General features: G+C 49.0%; 1 protein-coding gene across 3 annotated transcripts in view; it reads right to left on the reverse strand.

Annotated features, from left to right (window-relative positions):
- Positions 1-16,897: 16,897 nt before the first annotated feature.
- The window catches only part of LOC119978562 (cyclin-dependent kinase 18-like), a 127,505-nt gene continuing 124,842 nt past the window's right edge, over positions 16,898-19,560 (reverse strand). For all 3 annotated transcript variants that reach the window (XM_038820294.1, XM_038820295.1, XM_038820296.1), the window contains one exon: positions 16,898-19,062. In XM_038820294.1, coding sequence (XP_038676222.1) covers positions 19,025-19,062 — 38 coding nt within the window. In that variant the 3' untranslated portion in view covers positions 16,898-19,024. The remainder of the gene's footprint in view (positions 19,063-19,560) is intronic.

Raw genomic sequence — 19,560 nt, forward strand, 5'->3', positions numbered from 1 at the left:
CACGTTCCCCCTGCCTTCTCTGGACGGCTTACACCCGTCCCCCACCTCTTCCAACCTTCACCTGCCTCCCAATACCAGCCTCGGTGCAGCTGTTGCTACCTTGACTCAGTATAGTAAGAAGTCTTACAACAGCCGGGGCGGGATTCTCTGACCCCCCCCCCCCCCCCCCCCCCCCCCGGCCGGGTCGGAGAATCGACGGGGGCCGGCGTCAATCCCGCCCCCGCCGTGTCCCGAAGTCTCCGGCACCGGAGATTCAGCGGGGGTGGAAATTGCGCCACGCTGGGCGCCCCCCCCCTCCCCACCCCACCCCCCACCCCCGGCAATTCTTTGGCTCGCGATGGGCCGAAGTCCCTCTGCTGACATGCTGGTCCCGCCGGCGTGGATCAAACCACCTACCTTACCGGTGGGACAAGGCGGCGCGGGTGGGCTCCGGGGTCCTGGGGGAGGCGCGGGCCGATCTGGCCCTGGGGGGGGGGTTCCCTCACGGTGGCCTGGCCCGCGATCGGGGCCCACCAATTGGCAGGCGGGCCTGTGCTGTGGGGGCACTCTTTTCCTTCCGCCTTCGCCATAGTCTTCACCATGTCGGAGGCGGAGGTGACCCCTCCCCAGCGCATGCGCGGGGATGACGTCAGCAGCCGCTGACGCTCCGGCGCATGCGCGGACTTCCGCCGGCCGACTAAGTCCCTTCGGGCCCGGCTGGCGTGGCACCAAAGGCTGTTCCCACCAGCTGGCGGAGCGCCAACCAATCCGGCGTGGGCCTAGCCCTCAATGTTAGGGCTTGGCCCCTAAGGGGAGGCCCGACGCCGGAGTGGTTCACACCACTCCAACACGCCGGGAACCCCGCCCCACCGGGTAGGGGAGAATCCTGGCCCAGGTTCGTCAGGTCATTCACCTGAGTAAGGAGCAGCGCTCCGAAAGCTAGTGTTTGAATCAAACCTGTTGGACTTTAACCTGGTGTTGCAAGACTTCGTACTGTGCCCACCCCAGTCCAACGCCGGACCCTCCACATCTTGACTCAACATGATAGAGGTTATGTGAAGTCCCAAAGGAGGTGATAGCAACATCTCACCTCAACCGAATGGAAGAGGTGAAGCTCTATTTAAATACACTCGGAAAAATTGAACATTCCAAATTCTCGCTGGCAGGGGGCTTATTTCAGAGGAGGAAGTTAATTCCAGCAAATTGAACGCCTAATGAGCATTCATGAGATGCTCATGCAGTCAAACAGAGTTCCTGAAATTTTTTGTCCACCTTTAACCCAGCTTGAAAGTCCCAAGAATAAAATTCCAAGAGTTTATCCTGCTGGCGGGAAACAGATTTTATGGCCTCCCTGCCCACCACCATTTCCGCTGCTGGAAGATTCCACCCAAGAGCCAGGGTAACATTGTTGATCAGAGGCTGGCAAAAAACTGTGAATGAGATGAGCAATATTCACGCAGGATCTGAGGAATCAAACAGGTGGGCCCACGAGGCACAGTTTAATAAGCATGAACAGTAAATAGTGTAATGTAGATTAGAAAACAGGACACAATGCAGAGGTGTCCTCTAACTCAGGTGGATAATGACCAAGGTTTCGATGTGTTGGTCAGTTGTTCATTGAAGGTTTCAGTCAACATAGCATTGTTATCAACAACGTTAACCAAATACTAGGATAGGACTCAAGGTCATTTGTAAATTAGATTGGGTTATTATTGCCGGCATATCTGGGCCATAAGCCCTGGGTGACTTTGGGTGCCACCTCCATTTTATTCCATCATTGAAAATCCTTCTCCCGCTATACCCCTGAACCCTGAGACAGCAACCCACCCCCCACCCCTCACACACACACACACACACACACCCCAACCCCTCAAACTCCTCCTGAAACACATTTTAAAGAAAGCAACAGAAAGCACAGGAGGGATTGAACTAAAAAAAAAGCAGATACATTGTGGTGAAACTGCATTGAACCTTGGCTGGACCACACTCTGGAATATTATGTGCAGTCCTGATTTCAATGTGAAAAGGATTCAGTGGCACTGGAAAAGGTGCAAAATGTGTTTGGGCAAGGATGGATGACACCAAAACTGAGCATTCATAACTGTCAGGAAGAACTGAGTGGCACGGTGGCACGGTGGTTAGCACTGCTACCTCAAAGCACCAGGGATTCCCTGTTCGATTCCGGCCTTCTTGAACTGCAGCAGTCCCTGAGGTGTAGGTACACCCACTGTGCTGCTAGGGTGGAAGTTCCAGGATTTTCACCCAACAACAGTGAAGGAACGGTGATAGAGCCCCAAGTCAGGACGATGTGCGGCTTGGAGGGGAACGTGCCGGTGGTGGTGCTCCCATGTGCCTGTTGCCCTAAATATTGAGGCTGGTGGCCTATACGTGGCCAAGAATTGAGCTTCTTTCTGAGAACATGCCCCCCTCAGTGTAAAATCATTATGTGATTAGGGCCAGCAGGAGGGAGTCCTTTCACTTCATTTTTACGCCCCCCCCCCCCACCTAAAAACCTGCCAGTGGGGGGAACATATGTTACAGATGCTGTATATTAGTTGATTAATGTCTACCCTCATCTGCACTCAACTCCAAATTTTTTTGTAAATAGCATGCTAACAACACAAATGTTATGTTTTCTAACAGGTTCTGTTCTTAACAGCAAAAGACAAAAGCTAAAAGGTTGCCACATGTGGGTTTCCTAACCAAATAGCCTTTATTTACAGAGGTGATGCTTGGTCACAAGTGAAGATGGAAGAGAGGGAAAATCTCCCAAGTGCCTGTGGTGATGTCACCACATAAACATGTGACATACTACACAGAAGGGTATTGGTTACGACACATAACATCCCTGCCCCTTTACTCCTGTAGTGCGACAACAAATATTAACACACATTAACTTTCACTTTTACTCATGGTGAACAGTGATTATTTACCCAAGTATTATTGTACAATTATATATATCTATAAATACACATATATTTGCTTTGAAGTGAGGATTTGATCGGTGTATCTCCTCCAAACTCTCTCTTCATCGGTTTGCACCGTATAAGAAATATTTGCGAGTATTGTGGCGGGAAGCTAGTTCTCATTGAAGAGTAGTTTCTCGCTAAAACTTGTTGTCCTTGATCAGAACTTTTTGGTTTTGATGTCTGTTCACGGTGAGTAACTTGGTTTTGTTGTTGTTCCTCTACAATGGTAGAAGTGTCAGGCGGTAACAGCAAATTAAACTTGATGCCCAACTTCCTTTTTAAAATAAATATTGCTGGTGAGTTTTGGATGGACAGTGTTTCTATAGCAAATGAGAAAGTTGTTCATTCTCTGAGGCAACAGACCTTCAACCTTTGATGGAATTTTTCAATAACTGTATCAATCTTGCCGCCAATCCATTGGTGAAAGGATGATAAGGTGCAGTTTTATTCTGCTGCATGCCATTGTTTTGAAGGTAGTCCACAAATTCCTTTGACCTGAACTGACTCCCGTTATCACTAACTAACTGCTCCGGTTTGCCTAACCGCGTAAATACTTTGTCCAGTCATTGAATTGTCTTTTCAGAAGTCGTCAACTTCATCAGCAGTATTTCGGCCACTTGGAATGTGCGGCCACCAGGACAAGACACTGATCCTTCAATTGGTGTGTGGTATGTACTCTTTGCCGTGGCTGCTTTGGCCAATCACAAGGGGTATTTTATATCCTAGCACAAGACTGACACTGACCTACTCTTCATTTGATCTGCGAGTCTGGTCCCGACCACCAGAAATAACTCCTTGTGAGTTCTTTCATACGCATTACTCCTGGATATCCTTCGTGCAGCTGATCCAGTACACGTCTCCGCAAGCACGGAGGAATGATAACCCTGATCCCCCATAGAATTATTCTATTTTGTACCATCAATTCAAGTTTCCTTGTTCGGTACGACTTGAATTGCGGATTCCTCCTCTGTTTATCCAGTGGTTCATCCTCCAAGATCATGTCCGTGACCTTCCCGATCACTGGATCTGGCCTCGTGTGTCTTTACACTTGAGATGCAGTACTGTAATAGGTAAACTATCCACCTGGGAAAAGTACACATAGTTTACATAGTTCTCTTGTGTTTGGCTTTGTCCCCCATTGGTAAACGTAATTAAATATTGTCCACATGTTGCTCCGATCTCCTGTGCTTAACCTTGTAATTCCGCGCGGATAGGGTGAGGGACCATCTCTGCAAACAACTCGCAGCTAGAGATGGTACTCCTTTGTACGGACTAAAGGTCATTGCTAAAGGCCTGTGGTCTGTTCACAAGGTGAAATGTCTTCCATACAGATAATGATGAAATCGTTTGACTCCAAATATCACACTTAAGGTTTGTTTTCCAATTGAGGTTTTTTAAGCGGGCCATGCAAGAATTTTAAATGAGTGGAGAAACCTAGTGACCTGCTCGGGGGCTTGTTTGTTATAATCTTTTTATTGTCCCAAGTAGGCTTACATTAACACTGCAATGAGGTTACCATGAAAATCCCCTAGTCGCCACACTCTGGCACCTGTTCGGGTACACGGAGGAGGAATTCAGAATGCCCAATTCACCTAACAAGCACATCTTTCGGAACTCGTGGGAGGAAACCGGAGCACCCGGAGGAAAGAAGGGGAGAACGTGCAGACTCTGTACAGGCAGTGACCCAAGCCGGGAATCGAACCTGGGAGCCTGGCGCTGCGAAGCCATTGTGCTAACCACTATGCTACCGTGCTGCATTGGCACATAATTATCTGCTTTGCATGCCTGTGGGTTCTCATGGCCCGAGTGCTCAAACGACACTTGACCCCCAACTGATGCAGCTTGGAAAAGGTTGGGCAGTTGCGCCCTCTGTACAACTTCCATCCTGAGTGTCTCTCTAATGCTCCAGTGTCCCGAAGTGAACACAGTTTTTAAGTTGTGGCCTTACAAAAGCACCAACCAGCTTCAGTGAGGCTGCTTTTGAGTTAGATTTGATCACCGTCAACCTTTATCTAATTACACTGCAGGTACTGTGAAATAGCTCGGGAACTTTTCCCCCAAAACACAGCGCAATCCCGAATCCGGCACGGACTCAGCCCGGAGGTTGCCGGTTTTGAGACTCTCTACCAGTCGTCTTATTTTCTCTAAATATTGACACATGCTCAAAAACGCCCTGTAAATACTACACTCTCCCCGAGAGGCTCCGACACATTTTCACCAATCCTGGGTAAATGTCTGCACAGTTTCGGGGATTCCTCTGCAAACATTAAGACAACTCCCAGGAATCCCTTAAAAGTATCAACATGCTGCCAGGAATCCACCGTAAATGTTGGACAGGTGACCAAAAGCTCGGTAACAGAGGGGGTTTTCAGTTGCATCTTAAGGGCGGCACGGTAGCACAGTGGTTAACACTGTTGATTCACACGCCAGGGACCCGGGGTTCGCTTCCCGGCTTGGGTCACTGCGGAGTCTGCATGCTCTCCCCGTGTCTGCGTGGGTTTCCTCCGGGTGCTCTGGTTTCTTGCCACAAGTCCCGAAAGACGTGCTTGTCAGGTGAATTGGACATTCTGAATTCTCCCTCGGTGTACCAAAGCAGGTGCCGGAGTGTGTGGCAACTAGGGGCTTTTCACAGTAACTTCATTGCAGTGCTAATGTGGCTGGTTTAGCACAGTGGGCTAAATAGCTGGCTTGTAATGCAGAACAAGGCCAACAGCGCGGGTTCAATTCCCGTACCGGCCTCCCCGAACAGGCGCCGGAATGTGGCGACTAGGGGCTTCTCACAGTCACTTCACTGAAGCCTACTTGTGACAATAAGCGATTATTATTATTACTTGTGACACTAATAAAGGTTTTTTAAAAAAGGAGGGGAGAGGGAGAATGACGGTGAGGTTTAGGGAGGCATTTCCAGACCTTGGGGCCCGAGGCAGCTGAAGGCGCAGCTACCAGTGACGGTACACTGTCCAATAGCCTAGGTATACCCAAACTCTGACCATAATACTTCAACAAACTACCGAATGGACCAGTGAACCCATCAGTTGTCAAGCCCACAGCTGCTACTGGAACTACATGGAGCTATACCCTGTCTACTTCTCAGTCATTCAACATTCAGTTAGGTGTGAGCACATCCGTGAATATCACTCTCAACAATTGTGTGGAGGAATCGCTTTCATTATAACTGTATTCCTGAAGGGTTCAGGGGACCCCTTAATCCTTTACCTAACTGCCTAAACATTCACTAGAACACAGTGTACTGTGTACCACAAACAATAATGAATGGGAATGGCTAACCAGCTTTTGACAGAACAGCTATTTAATATTCTACTGATTCCTGTAAATACACAGTGAGTCGATTCCTGTTGTAATAGTTCAGGATTGGTATAGGAACTATAATGTGTCGTTGTAGGGCTGAGTGTTCCTTTATTATTGCACTGACTGTATGATGACAAACCGCGCATAGGTGAGGACTGGCCGGAGCAATGGGTGCTTGTGTAACGAATACATCAAACAATGATTGAAGACGTGTTTCCCAATTGGGCCATGGCCTGAATTCTGTTCATTCCCACATGGCATTCTGTGTGAAAAGAAGAAAGAAGGACTTGCATTTCTGATTCACTTCCTTTTTGAATATTCATTCACAGGTTGTGGGTGTTGCTGGCAAAGCCGGTGTTAAGGATCTATTCCGATGTATCCTCAAGAATTGAGTGACCTGTGAGACCCGAGGGAAGTCATGAGTCAACCACATTAGTCAGGGTCTGGAGTCACATGTAGGTCAGGCTATGTCAGGGCAGCAGATTTCCTTCCCTAAAGGGAAATAGTGAATCAGATGTGGGTTGTTTTTGTGACAGTGCATGGTCGTCATTGCTGAGACTAGCTTATGGGCGGGATTCTCTGGTCGTTCCCGCTGACGGAAACTTCCGGTCGCCCTGACTCTAGTTTCCCAGTCGAGGGGGGTGCGTACAGTGGGAAAACCCATTAACAGTGGCAAGACTGGAAATTCCCACTGCTGGCCACCTTCACCACCATCAAACACACAGACACAGACACAGACACACACAGATACATACATAGAGACGCATACACACAAACACACAGATACACACCACAGACAGAAGCACACATAGAGACACAGTCACACACGCAGAAACACAAATACACAGTCACACACACAAACACATTGTCATAGACGCAGAAACACAGACATAGGGGCAGAACGGTGGCACAGTGGTTAGCACTGCTGCCTCGCCACGCCGAGATCCCTGGTTCGATCCGGCTCTGGACCACTGTCCGTGTGGAGTTTGCACATTCTCCCCGTGTTTGCGTGGGTTTCGCCCCCACAACCCAAAAGATGTGCAGAGTAGGTGGAGTGGCCACGTTAAATTGCCCCTTAATTGGAAAAAATGAACTGGGTACTGTAAAAAATTTTTAAAAATGAAACACAGTCTCGAAAACACACTGTCACGAACAACACTGATGGCATTTCGAAGGGTATCCCAACTTGGAACACCGGTACATGGGGGTGTATAGTTTTTGTTATTTTGTAATGGTGTGAAGCCCCAGTGAGAATAACAAACCCAGTTGTCTTGTAACAATTATTGACGATAATTTATTAAATTAAGGATGAAACAAATATCCATGAACAGGACGACCATGCTCTAGTACGAATCACTACACCCACACACAGTTCATGTAGGACGTGCCCCATGTTCCAAACTATAGGCGCGATGCACCCAAAAAATGACTATGGGCGCGATTCTCTGGCCTCGTTGCACTCTGGCTCGAGCGAGTAAATAGCGGGAGAGGCCGAAAACGAGAACCGTGTCAGGAGCCAAAGAGTTTGTGATGCAACCGGGCTGCTCCCCTTGGCAAAATCGGGATCCTGCCGTCGCCTGGCGAGAAATCAATTATCGCCACTTAAACCCTATTTCCATACAATTAACGAGAGCCACCCCATATCCAATGGCCTCCCGCGAAGCCAGGCTGAACTAATGAGACACCAGCACTCGACAACCCCATTTTCATAACCTCTTCAACATAGGAAAATGTTCAAAGGTGCTCAACAGGAGCATCATTAAACAAAATGCAGCACCGGGCTAGATAAGGAGATATTACAACAGGTGACCGATAACCTGCTCGGCAGTTGGTTTACGGAGCCTCTTGAAGGAGGAGGGCGAGGGGAGAGGTTTAGGAAGGGAATTCCCAAGCTTGGGATCCAGGCAGCTGCAGGCACAACCACTAATGATGCAACAATACATTATTAAAAAATCAACCGTGCTGTAAGTGGATAGTGGATCAGGTCAAGGGGCTGAATGGCCTCCTCCTGCTCTTATTTTCCCATGTTTCTGTAGTGCCTTTAACATAGTAAAATATCCCGAGTCACTTCACATTCATCCCCCACCATCTGGCCTGGGCTTGCAAAATCCTACCAACTGTCCTGGCTTGAGACAATTCACACCTCTTTAACCTGGGATTACCCCCTATCTCTGGATCTGTAAAGATTTGATTACCCGCAAATGCTCGCATTCCAAGCATTGTCTGGCATCTTTGACCTTGTCTATATATATGTTTTGTGTGCTTTTTAAGGGTCCCTACACATGCGTGCCATGACCGGGTGGACAACGAGGCCGAAGACCCCGATGCGCATGTGCGAACGTCGGCTGACCGCACTGCGCATGCGCGATGGCACACAGAACGCACTGATGTCAGCGTCATGACATGTCCAAATTGTGGCACGGCCCATTTAAAGCGGCAATGTCCTGCCAAAGGAAGGCAATGTCTACAGTGTGGAAAGCCTGGGCATTACGCGGCCTTATGCAGGCCCGCTCCACCAACAGCCAGCGATCCCAGCTGCAGCACAGACATGTCCACTGCATGCAACAAGGCATGCAGGATTCGGATCCCGACAGCCCAACGACCCCGATGCTGACTACCTCAAGTCTCCATACCGGGTGGGCATAAGCACCACACGTGAGCTGGCCTCCACCGTGCCTGCAAACCGCCTTTCAGACCTCACTGTGGATCCTGACGACGAGTGGTGTGCTGTTGTCACGGTTAACCAGTCTCGCATCCGATTTAAGTTGGACACTGGCGCATCTGCAAACCTCATATCACAGTCGGACCTCTACAGCATCTGAGACCAACCTAGCATTCTTCCACCAGCCTGCCAGCTCCTTGACTACAATGGCAATGCCATAGCTGCCAATGGATTGTGTCAGCTAGGTGTATCTCACAAGGCAATCAAAGCAACGTTACGATTCAAGATCGTCCGGCCTGACAAGGCATCCCTGCTCGTGCATGCAAACTCCTAAATCTGGTCCAGCGCGCCCATGCCATGTCCTCAACACTGGCGATTGCCTCGCCGAATGTAAATCTCCAGGCTGAGATAGATGACATTCTCACGCAATACCACAATGTGTTGATGGGATGGGCACGCTCCCGTATCGCTACAAGATACTACTCAAACCGAATGCCACCCCAGTCATCCATGCACCGCGCCGGGTGCCGGCTCCTCTCAAGGATCATCTGAAAACGCAGCTACGAGAGCTCCAAGACCAGGGTATCATCTCAAAGGTCACGGAACCAACAGACTGGGTCAGCTCCATGGTCTGCGTTAAGAAGCCCTCTGGTGAACTTCACAATGCATTGATCCCAAAGACCTGAATCGCAACATCATGCGAGAGCACTACCTGATCCCAAAGTCTGAAGAGGTAACCTGTGAGATGGCTCATGCCAAATTCTTTACCAAGCTGGACGCCTCCCGTGGCTTCTGGCAGATACAGCTGGACGAGTCCAGTCGGAAGCTGTGCACGTTTAACACTCCGTTCGGCAGGTATTGCTACAACCGCATGCCTTTTGGTATCATATCAGCTTCCGAAGTATTTAATCGAATAATGGAGCAAATGATGGAGGGCATCGAGGGGGTGCGAGTCTATGTGGACGACGTGATCATCTGGTCCACGACGCCCGAGGATCACATCGCTCGCCTCAGACAAGTTTTCCAGCGGATTCATGAAAACGGCCTCCAGCTCAACAGGGCCAAATGCTCATTTGGTAGGTCCGCTGTCAAGTTTCTGGGTGACCACATTTCACAGCAGGGTGTGCAACCTAACGCTGACACGGTGCTGGCAATCAATGCCATGAAGACCCCAGAGGACAAAAAGGCGGCCCTCCGTTTCCTCGGGATTGTGAATTTTCTCGGGAAATTCATTCCCAACGTGGCATCCCACACCACAGCCCCCCGGCACCTTGTAAAAAAGTCGACAGTGTTCCAGTGGCTTCCCGCACATCAAGCGGAGTGGCTTGAGCTGAAGGCGAAGCTCACCACAGCCCCAGGATTGGCATTCTTTGACCCAACCAAGGATACCAAGATCTCCACAGACCCAAGCCAGGACGGCATTGGGGCGGTGCTCCTCCAGCGAGACGACTCCTCATCCTGGGCTCCAGTGGCGTATGCCTCCAGGGCCATGACTCCGACTGAACAACGGTATGCCCAGATCGAAAAGGAGTGCTTGGGTCTCCTGATGGGATAGTCAAGTTTCATGACTACGTATACGGCCTGCCAAAGTTCACGGTGGAAACAGACCACAGGCCTTTAGTCCACATAATCCAAAAGGATTTAAATGACATGACACCTCGGCTGATATCTTTGTCTCTGCCGATATGACTTCGAACTCGTCTACACACCGGGTAAGGAGCTGATCGTCGCGGATGCCCTAACCCGATCCGTCACCATGCCGCGTGAACAGGGCGACTTCATTCACCACATTGAGGCACAGGTACAGCTGTGTGCCAGCAACCTCCCAGCCACTGATGAACGAGTTATACAAATACGCGAAGAAACTGCCAAAGATCCCCTACTGCAGCGCGTGATGAAGCACCTCGCCCACGGCTGGCAAAAGGGGCAGTGCCCCCAGTTCTTCAACGTTAAGGACGAGTTGACGGTTGTTGAGGGGATCCTTCTTAAACTAGATAGAATTGTTATTCCCCAAAGCATGCAAAAAACATGGTGCTCAGGCAGATCCATGAGGGTCACCTGGGGGTCGAGAAATGTCGACGCAGAGCTCGGCAGGCAGTTTACTGGCCTGGCATCAGCCAGGACATTGCCAACATGGTCCTCAACTGCACCACATGCCAGAAATTTCAACTGGCTCAGCCCAAGGAAACGCTGCAACAGCACGAGATTGTGACCTCTCCGTGGTCCAAGGTGGGGATAGACCTCTTTCATGCCAATGGGCATGATTAGGTGCTCCTGGTCGACTACTTCTCCAGCTACCCGGAAGTGGTGAAACTGTTGGCCCTTACGTCCAAGTCCGTCATCAAGGCCTGCAAAGAGACGTTTGCCAGGCATGGGATACCACTCACGGTAATGAGTGACAACGGTCCATGTTTCTACAGCCAAGAGTGGTCCGACTTTGCACGATCTTACCACTTTAGTCATATCACATCCAGTCCCCATTACGCGCAATCAAACAGGAAGGCCGAGAAAGGGGTCCACATTGTCAAGCGGTTGCTTTGCAAGGCTGCAGACTCAGCCTCGTATTTCAACCTGGCGCTATTGGCATACAGGGCAACCCCTCTGTCGACTGGTTTGTCTCCGGCGCAGTTGCTCATGAACCGCAACCTGAGGACGACTGTTCCAGCCATCCATGTTCCAGACCTTGACCACCTCACGGTGTTGCAAAAGTTGCAGCAATCCAGGGACCAGCAAAAGATCACGTATGATGCTCATGCCACGGATCTGCCTGTGCTGGCTCCAGACGATGTTGTTCGCGTTCAGCTGCCTGAGGGAGGTTGGTCAGCCCCAGCTATTGTCAGACAGTCTTCTCCCAGGTCTTTTGTTGTCCAAATGGCTGATGGCTCCATTTTACGGCGCAACAGGAGGGCGCTGAATAAAGTTCCCTGCCCATCACCCGACCGCATCTCTCCGCATGTCATCATGCCTCCTCCGGACGTCTTGCACCACGAGGCCACCGATCTGGCAGCGATCCCACCTGTCCACAAGGCCACCGAGATGGCAGACATCACACCAGTCCAGGTACCGACGTCCCCCCCTCCACCTCTGCGGCGATCGACAAGAATTCGTTACCCACCACAAGGACTGAATCTATAGACTTAAATCTTGTAAATTTTGCTCAGTTTGCTCTGTATCTGCACGATATAGACACCTTCCCATGTACATATGTTCATTCATTCCCCACTTGTACATAGTTATGCATGCATATACAGCCACCTTCCAAAATTTATTTTAAAAGGGGGAGATAGGGGCTGGTTTAGCACACTGGGCTAAATTGCTGGCTTTGAATGCAGACCAAGGCAGGCCAGCAGCACGGTTCAATTCCCGTACCAGCCTCCCCGAACAGGCGCCGGAATGTGGTGACTAGGGGCTTTTCACAGTAACTTAATTGAAGCCTACTCGTGATAATAAGCGATTTTTAATTTCATTTCATGTCATAATATCCATTCATATATATCATGAGATGCAGACAGGCAGTGATTGACACACAGGATAACCAATGAGCACACACGACACAGAACAACCAATCACCAGTCAGGACACCAGCACTATAAAGCCCACAGGGCATTAAGGTTCTCTCTCACAGGACACGGCTAGGGAGATAGTCACAGTGCACAGGCCAATGAACATCATCACCATGTGGTAGAGAGCTAGTCTAGTCAAGCCAGTAGGAGGTTATCAGTTAGATTAATAGAGTGTCAACCCACAGCAGATTATGTACAGCAATCAACAGGTTCAATAAAACAGTGTTGGACCATCTCCTGTGTCGGAAGCCTGTTTTTCGTTTTACTGCATCCAGTTGCAGTCGATGTTGGACCAGCACAGATAACACATCAGTCATGAGGTTTGATCCCATGCCATTTTAACTCGGAGTTGATTAACGATGAGATATATTTAGACAACCTCCTCAGAGGTGGAGCTGACCAGTCACCTGAGAGGAACAGACCATGTTTTCAGCTCCACACCCCAAACAATCCATCCAATCATGCCATCGAAGATCAACAAGGAGCTTTTGGAAATGCTGAACCCAAACTTGAAAGGTGAAACCTGGCGCAATAATTCCTGCACGTTTAAACATTAGAATGTGTACACAACAAGCGAATCACAGGAAGAACGCACCAAGCTATAATCTTTTAAAGTAAATTTTAATAAACATTTAATAAAGTTCAGGAGTGAAACCATTTTATATTTCCTTCTTTCTCTATAATTTATGGTACAGTTATCGTACAGGATGTGCTATCAAACATTCACCTAGAAAGCACACAATAAAGTTTAGGGAAGCTCTGAGCTGCAGAGAGCTTCAATTTAATATGGGGAACACTTACGCCTCCCATTTCCGAATGTATAGAATCAAAACAGTTTTCAAAGTGGTTCTTTTACATCCTGAGAGCAATCATTGTGTTTTGGTTGGAATGTCAGAGGTATCCTTTTGGGACATGCTCCCAGTTAAAATTCCCAAGCCCATCCTATATAGAATGCCAATACTTGCTAATTGAGCACTTTCCACTTCAAGACTCCAGTGTCAGCTCTAGTGCCCCCAGGTCAGGTATGAACACAGTCCCTACAATGAGCTGATTTCCCAGAGATAGAAGTCAGTTTCCTGCCCCTTTACACTATGCTGTCATCTACTTTGTATTTGGCTGTGATTTAGACTCAGAAGTCAGACTGACAGCAGAGGATTCTGCAATGGTAAACAGAACAGTTCCACAGGGGCTTTTTGTCCTTTCTAATTTGCACAGTGAAGAAATGTTTTTTGCCCATTGCCTTATGGGTGAGCATGTCCAATCATCCTTCACAGTGTACGCTTAACTCAAAGCTGGACTTGAAATAATTACTGTCTGTTTACATGTGCGAATGTAAGGTTATTCGGCCCAGCAATTCCTTCAGTTTTTGGGAAGCCGACCCCATCTACCCATCTTCAAAACGAACCCAACTCCCCAAGACTAACTTCACCTCCCCAACGCCATCTACTCATCTTCAAAACCAACCCAACCACTCAGACCAACCCAACCTACCCAACCCCACCGACCCACCGCCCAGGCCAACCACACCTATCCAACCCTATTTACCCATCTTCAGAACCAACCCACATCCCCAACCTTTAGACTATCTTCACCTATCTGACCATAGACCAACCACACCTACTCAACCCTCAGACCAACCCTACCCCATCTATCCAAATCCCCAACCAACCCCACCGATCCAACCCTCAGACCAACCCCACCTACCCAACCCCACCTAACCAACCCTCAGACCAATCCCATCTACCCAACTCCATCTACCCACCTTCAAAACCAACCCACCTCCCAACCTCTACACTAACTTCACCAACCGAACTCCATCTCCCCAGTCCCCAGACTAACCCCATCCACCCAAGATCAAAGCAAATTACTGCGGATGTTGGAATCTGGAACAAAAAGGTGGCGCGGTGGCACAGTGCCAGGGATCTGGGTTCAATTCTGGCCTTGGTTGACTGTCTGTGTGGAGATTGCACATTCTCCCCTTGTCTACATGGGTTTCCCCCAGGTCCAGGACGGTTTGCTCCCACAGATGTGCAGGTTAGGTGGATTGGCCAGGCTAAATTGCCCCTTAGTGTCAAAAAATTAGATAGTATTACAGGGTAGCGGGGATATATTGGGAAAGTGCGCCTAGTTAGGGTGCCCTTTCGGGGGTTGGTGCAAACCCACTGGGCTGAATGGCCTCTTTCTGCAATGTAGGGATTCTATGAAAACTATAAAATACTGGACAATCTCAGCAGGTCTGATAGCATCTGTAGGGAGAGAAGGGAGCTAACGTTTCGAGCCCGGATGACTCTTTATCAAAGCTGGAGAGAACTGGAAATGGAATCAGATTTATACTGTAGTGCGGCGGGGTGGGGGGGGGGAGTGGAGCAGTAGGGCTGGATAGTGAGCTCGGGGTAGGTGGAAATTGAGAAACCCATCCACCCAACCCCATCACCCCAGTCCCAGACAATCCCCATCTACCCAAACCAACCCCAGGCCAATCCCTTCCATCCAACCCCAGACCAACCCCATCTCCCCAAACCCAGACCAATTCCATCTACCTAACCCCCAGACCAACCCCATCTCCCAACCCCCAAATTAACCCCAGCTCCCTAACCCCAGACCATTCTCGTCCACCCAATTCCATCTACCTAACCCCCAGACCAACCCAATCTACCCAACTGCCAGATCAACCCCTACCACCCAACCCCAGCTCCCCAACCCCAGACCAACCCCTTCCACCCAATTCCATCTACCTAACCCCCAGACCAACCCCATCTACCCAACCCCCAGACCATCCCCATCTACCCAACTGCCAGATCAACCCCTACCACCCAACCCCAGCTCCCCAACCCCCAGACCAACCCCACCCAGCCAAACCCCAAACCAACCCCATCTCCCCAACCGTAGACCATCCCCGTCCACCTAATTCCATCCACCCAACCCCAGACCAACCCCATCTACCTAACCCCCAGACCAACCCCAGCTCCCCAACCTCTTACCAAAACCTCAATCCCTTCACTCTCCACAATTACATTCAGCTGATTGTTCAATCGATTTATATTATCAACTTCAATGTCATCCCTGGTCATTTATTTTCCAATTCTTTTAGCCTTAGATGAAAATCTTTCTCCTGAATGCTCCTTTAACTTTACACATAGTTTTTTTCACTACATGTATTTGAACTTCCTAAACGCATGCATCTATAAACTGCTGAAGCAGCATCAATCAATCAGCTGCTACCCCACTTGAAATATGGTGGCATGAAGCGTGGGTGCGCATATCTGATTGAAAAATGTGCCAACCGCCACGATATTGGAAAAGGGTGTCACCTGAAACAGTCATTACTTGAATGTGGAGCTGGGAAGAGCATTCCGGTGGTTTCCTGGTCCCATCGTTCACTACTGCTCGTTAAACCCCAACCAACCGGCTCCCTTCTGACCTCCGATTCCAGTCATCACTTACTGAACAACTCGTGGTTCAATCTTGGTTGATGCTTTTCCAGCTGCTGGCTAGCTCAATGGGAATGCGGCTCAAGCGACAATTTCAAGGGGCTCTTGGGTCTCACTACTCAGCTGCAGACACTGGACCCTGTCACCCCAAAAAGTGATTTGCACATCAACTTTGCTTTAAACCTAATTTGTAACATGATAAAATACTAATGCGCTGGGGGAACTGGTTCAAATCCTACCACAGCAGCTGGAGGGATTAAATTCAATTTTTAAACTAAAATCTGGAATATAAAGCTAGTCGGCAGTAATGGCGGCCACGACAGCCATCACTGATTGTTGTAAAAACCCGTCTGGTTTACTGATACCCTTTAGGGAAGGAAATCTGCCACTTTAACTGGTCTGGCCTACACGTGACCCCAGCTCCACGGCAATGTGGTTGACTCTTTTTTTTTTATAAATTTAGAGTACCCAATTATTTTTTCCAATTAAGGGGCAATTTAATGTGGCCAATCCACCTACCCTGCACATCTTTGGGTTGTGGGGGCGAAACCCACGCAGACACGGGGAGAATGTGCAAACTCCTCACAGACAGTGACCCAGGGCCGGGATTCGAACCCAGGTCCTCAGCGCCGTAGGCAGCAATGCTAACCACTGTGCCACCGTGCTGCCCTTGTGGTTGACTCTTAATTGCCCTCTGAAATGTGCCTTGCAAGCCACTCAGTTCAAGTGATGGATGACCAAGGCTGGCCCTGCCAGCAACACCCACATCACATGAAAGAATAAAAAGAGACAACAAAGAAATATGATATGAAGAAGCTCTGATGGCAGAAGCACTCTAATATTTAACAAAAAATTCCAAGATATTTGCTCTCAGGAGAATTGTCACCTTGAAACTTGCCAACCCTGCGAAGCTGTTCAAAAACGAACTGGTGGCAGGTACCAGATATTGGGGGGGGGGGGGGGGGGGGGGGGGGGGGGGGGGGGATGATTTACATATTAAACAGAAATTGGTTGGAGCTCAGGGTTTCCCTATAAAGTGACGCTTGTATTACAATAGTTGAATAGAACATGTAGACATTTAGCATAGCGACTACACAATCTCTGCCTGTCATCCGGGGACAATCAGAGTTTGGAGGCGGGGGAATAGACTTGCATTCCTATAGCGCCTTTCACAGCCTCGGGAGGCCCCAGGGCATTTTACAGCTCATGAAGTATTTTTTAAGTGCCGTCGCCGTTCTAATTTGAGAAAATGCCGCAGCCACTTCCCCCCCCCCCCCCCCACATCCCGAAAACAGCAAATAATTAGCCAATCTGCTTTTTTAAAAAATTATGCCGATTGAGGGACAAATACTGGCTCCAGGACACCTGGGAGATCTCCTCAGCTCGACTGAGATTTTCTTCACATCCCCCTGAGGGGGCAGAAGAGGCCTGGTTTTAATTTCTCAGATAGAGGAAGGCCAAATCATGTAAATGAAGGAGAAGCATTTATATTATTCAGACACAGTACTTCTTTCTTGAATACAGATCTGTCGCTAGTTTACCAATGCAATTTGCATGACTTTACTTTAGCCCATTGTTGGCTGCCATTCCAATTCTCTTCCATATATTTCCAGCAAACACATTTGGAAAACAGGAAACAATAGGACACTTTAAATCAGGAGCTTTTAGGGGCTCACTTTACCAGGATCGAGTGTTGAGTAGTTCAGACAACCTTAGCCTTGAGCACACGTTAGACTTTGAAAAAGACACCTCCCATGACAAACCTTTTGGCGATAAATATTTTAGTATTTTCCAAACCTAACTTGGCTGCTTAGCTGAGTGATTGATGTACAGTGAGGTCCCCACAACTCCCCACTAAATTTAACAATGTTTCTGGTCTGATTAATATTGATATTTCTGCGCTCAAAGTCAGGTGAAGCGCAATTGAAAATTATGTCACACAAGTAGTTTGTCCGATTGAGAGAGACGCTCTGCTGAAATGACTTTCCTTGTTTCTGCCCCTTCCGTTTCAGCCTTTCTCTTCAAGCTTCCCTCCTGCAGTGCCCTCCATTAGGCCCACGCCACTTTCCCATGGACCTGTGCTACTCCGTGATCCACCAGCAGGAGTCACCCTTGTCGGAGGTTATACTGGCCACGTTGCCACTTTCACCACTTCGCCGGGAGGACATGTGGGCTCTCACCAGGAAATAAGCCTTAGCTGGTGCTAGCCACCGATTAGAGGGAGGGAGGAAGGGACAAAGGGAAAAGTAATTGAAGGCATGGAAAAATCAAGGAAAGAAGGAAGGACAAACAAAAAAAAAAGGCCCTATGCCCACTATAATCCCATGTTCCCTGAGCCTGCTATGAATCTGTGTCCTTGAGGTCTGCTATGACTCTGAGCCTGTAGTGACCCCATGCCCGAAGGATGCTATCAATCCATGCCCTTTAGGTCTGTCCCGAACCTTTTCTCCCTGGTCCTGCCACGATTCATGCCTCCTGGTCTGCTCTGAATTCATGAACTGGGCAAAACTGCAAAAATACTTTTGACATGTGTAATTCTGAGGAAGGGAAATGCCAGCAGCCATTATTATGTTTCTGCAAATGTGGAGAAGAGGAAAACCTTAGCTGTGGCATGGCAATGCTGGCTAGTCCTAAACTGATGGGAACTCAGCTACAAAGCAAACGCTAATTTCCTGTGGCGGGATGCAGTACTGGAGTCTAGTGCGGACATCTGACCACCACTAATACTGTTATAACTGGACACTCTGGCAATTAAGACAGTTTGTGGCATTTGGGACACATTGGGATTGAATCCAAATATCTTCCGTGGATATTCAACATTGCGGTACCAAAGTGGGTCGACGAAGCTGGAATGCAGAACAGCCGTCATCGATTTGACTGGCAGAACAGGCCCGAGGGGCCGAATGGTGTCCTTCTGGTCCGAGTAATTGTGTCTGATGGTCTTCCGTCACATTGTGAAGATGCTAATCTCATGCAGCCGTTGTCTTGTTATACTGGCGGAGCCTCACCTGTACCCGTTACACATTGCGATAGTGAGGGCCCGCCGCCACAGAACGGCCGTGAGCTGTCGCTCTTTTGTAATGTGAGGAGTAGGTGGAAGCGCAGACCCATCTAGAATAAAACACTCTGCCTTCGATTCTTTCCCCGGCCTGGAAAACGGAAAACCAGCAGTCAGATCCTGCACTTTTGTAGAATATACAGCAAAGAAACATTCAGAGCAACTGGTCCAAGCTGACATTTCTGCCCCACTTGAGCCTCTTTGCTCATCTAACTCTGTCAGCATAACCCACGATTTCTGTCTCCATCGCCTGCTTATGTAGCTTCCCTTTAAATGCATCCCATACTATTCGCCTCAACTATACTCAGCAGCAGTGAGGGAATACCAATGCTCTGATCCCAGTTACTCAGGGAATACCAGCGCCCTGATCCCAGTTACTCAGGGAATACCAGTGCCCTGATCCCAGTTACTCAGGGAATACCAGTGCCCTGATCCCAGTTACTCAGGGAATACCAGCGCCCTGATCCCAGTTACCCAGGGAATACCAGCGCCCTGATCCCAGTTACTCAGGGAATACCAGCGCCCTGATCCCAGTTACTCAGGGAATACCAGTGCCCTGATCTCAGTTACCCAGGGAATACCAGTGCCC

Source organism: Scyliorhinus canicula, chromosome 15, assembly GCF_902713615.1.
Source record: "Scyliorhinus canicula chromosome 15, sScyCan1.1, whole genome shotgun sequence".
Lineage (NCBI taxonomy): Eukaryota > Metazoa > Chordata > Chondrichthyes > Carcharhiniformes > Scyliorhinidae > Scyliorhinus > Scyliorhinus canicula.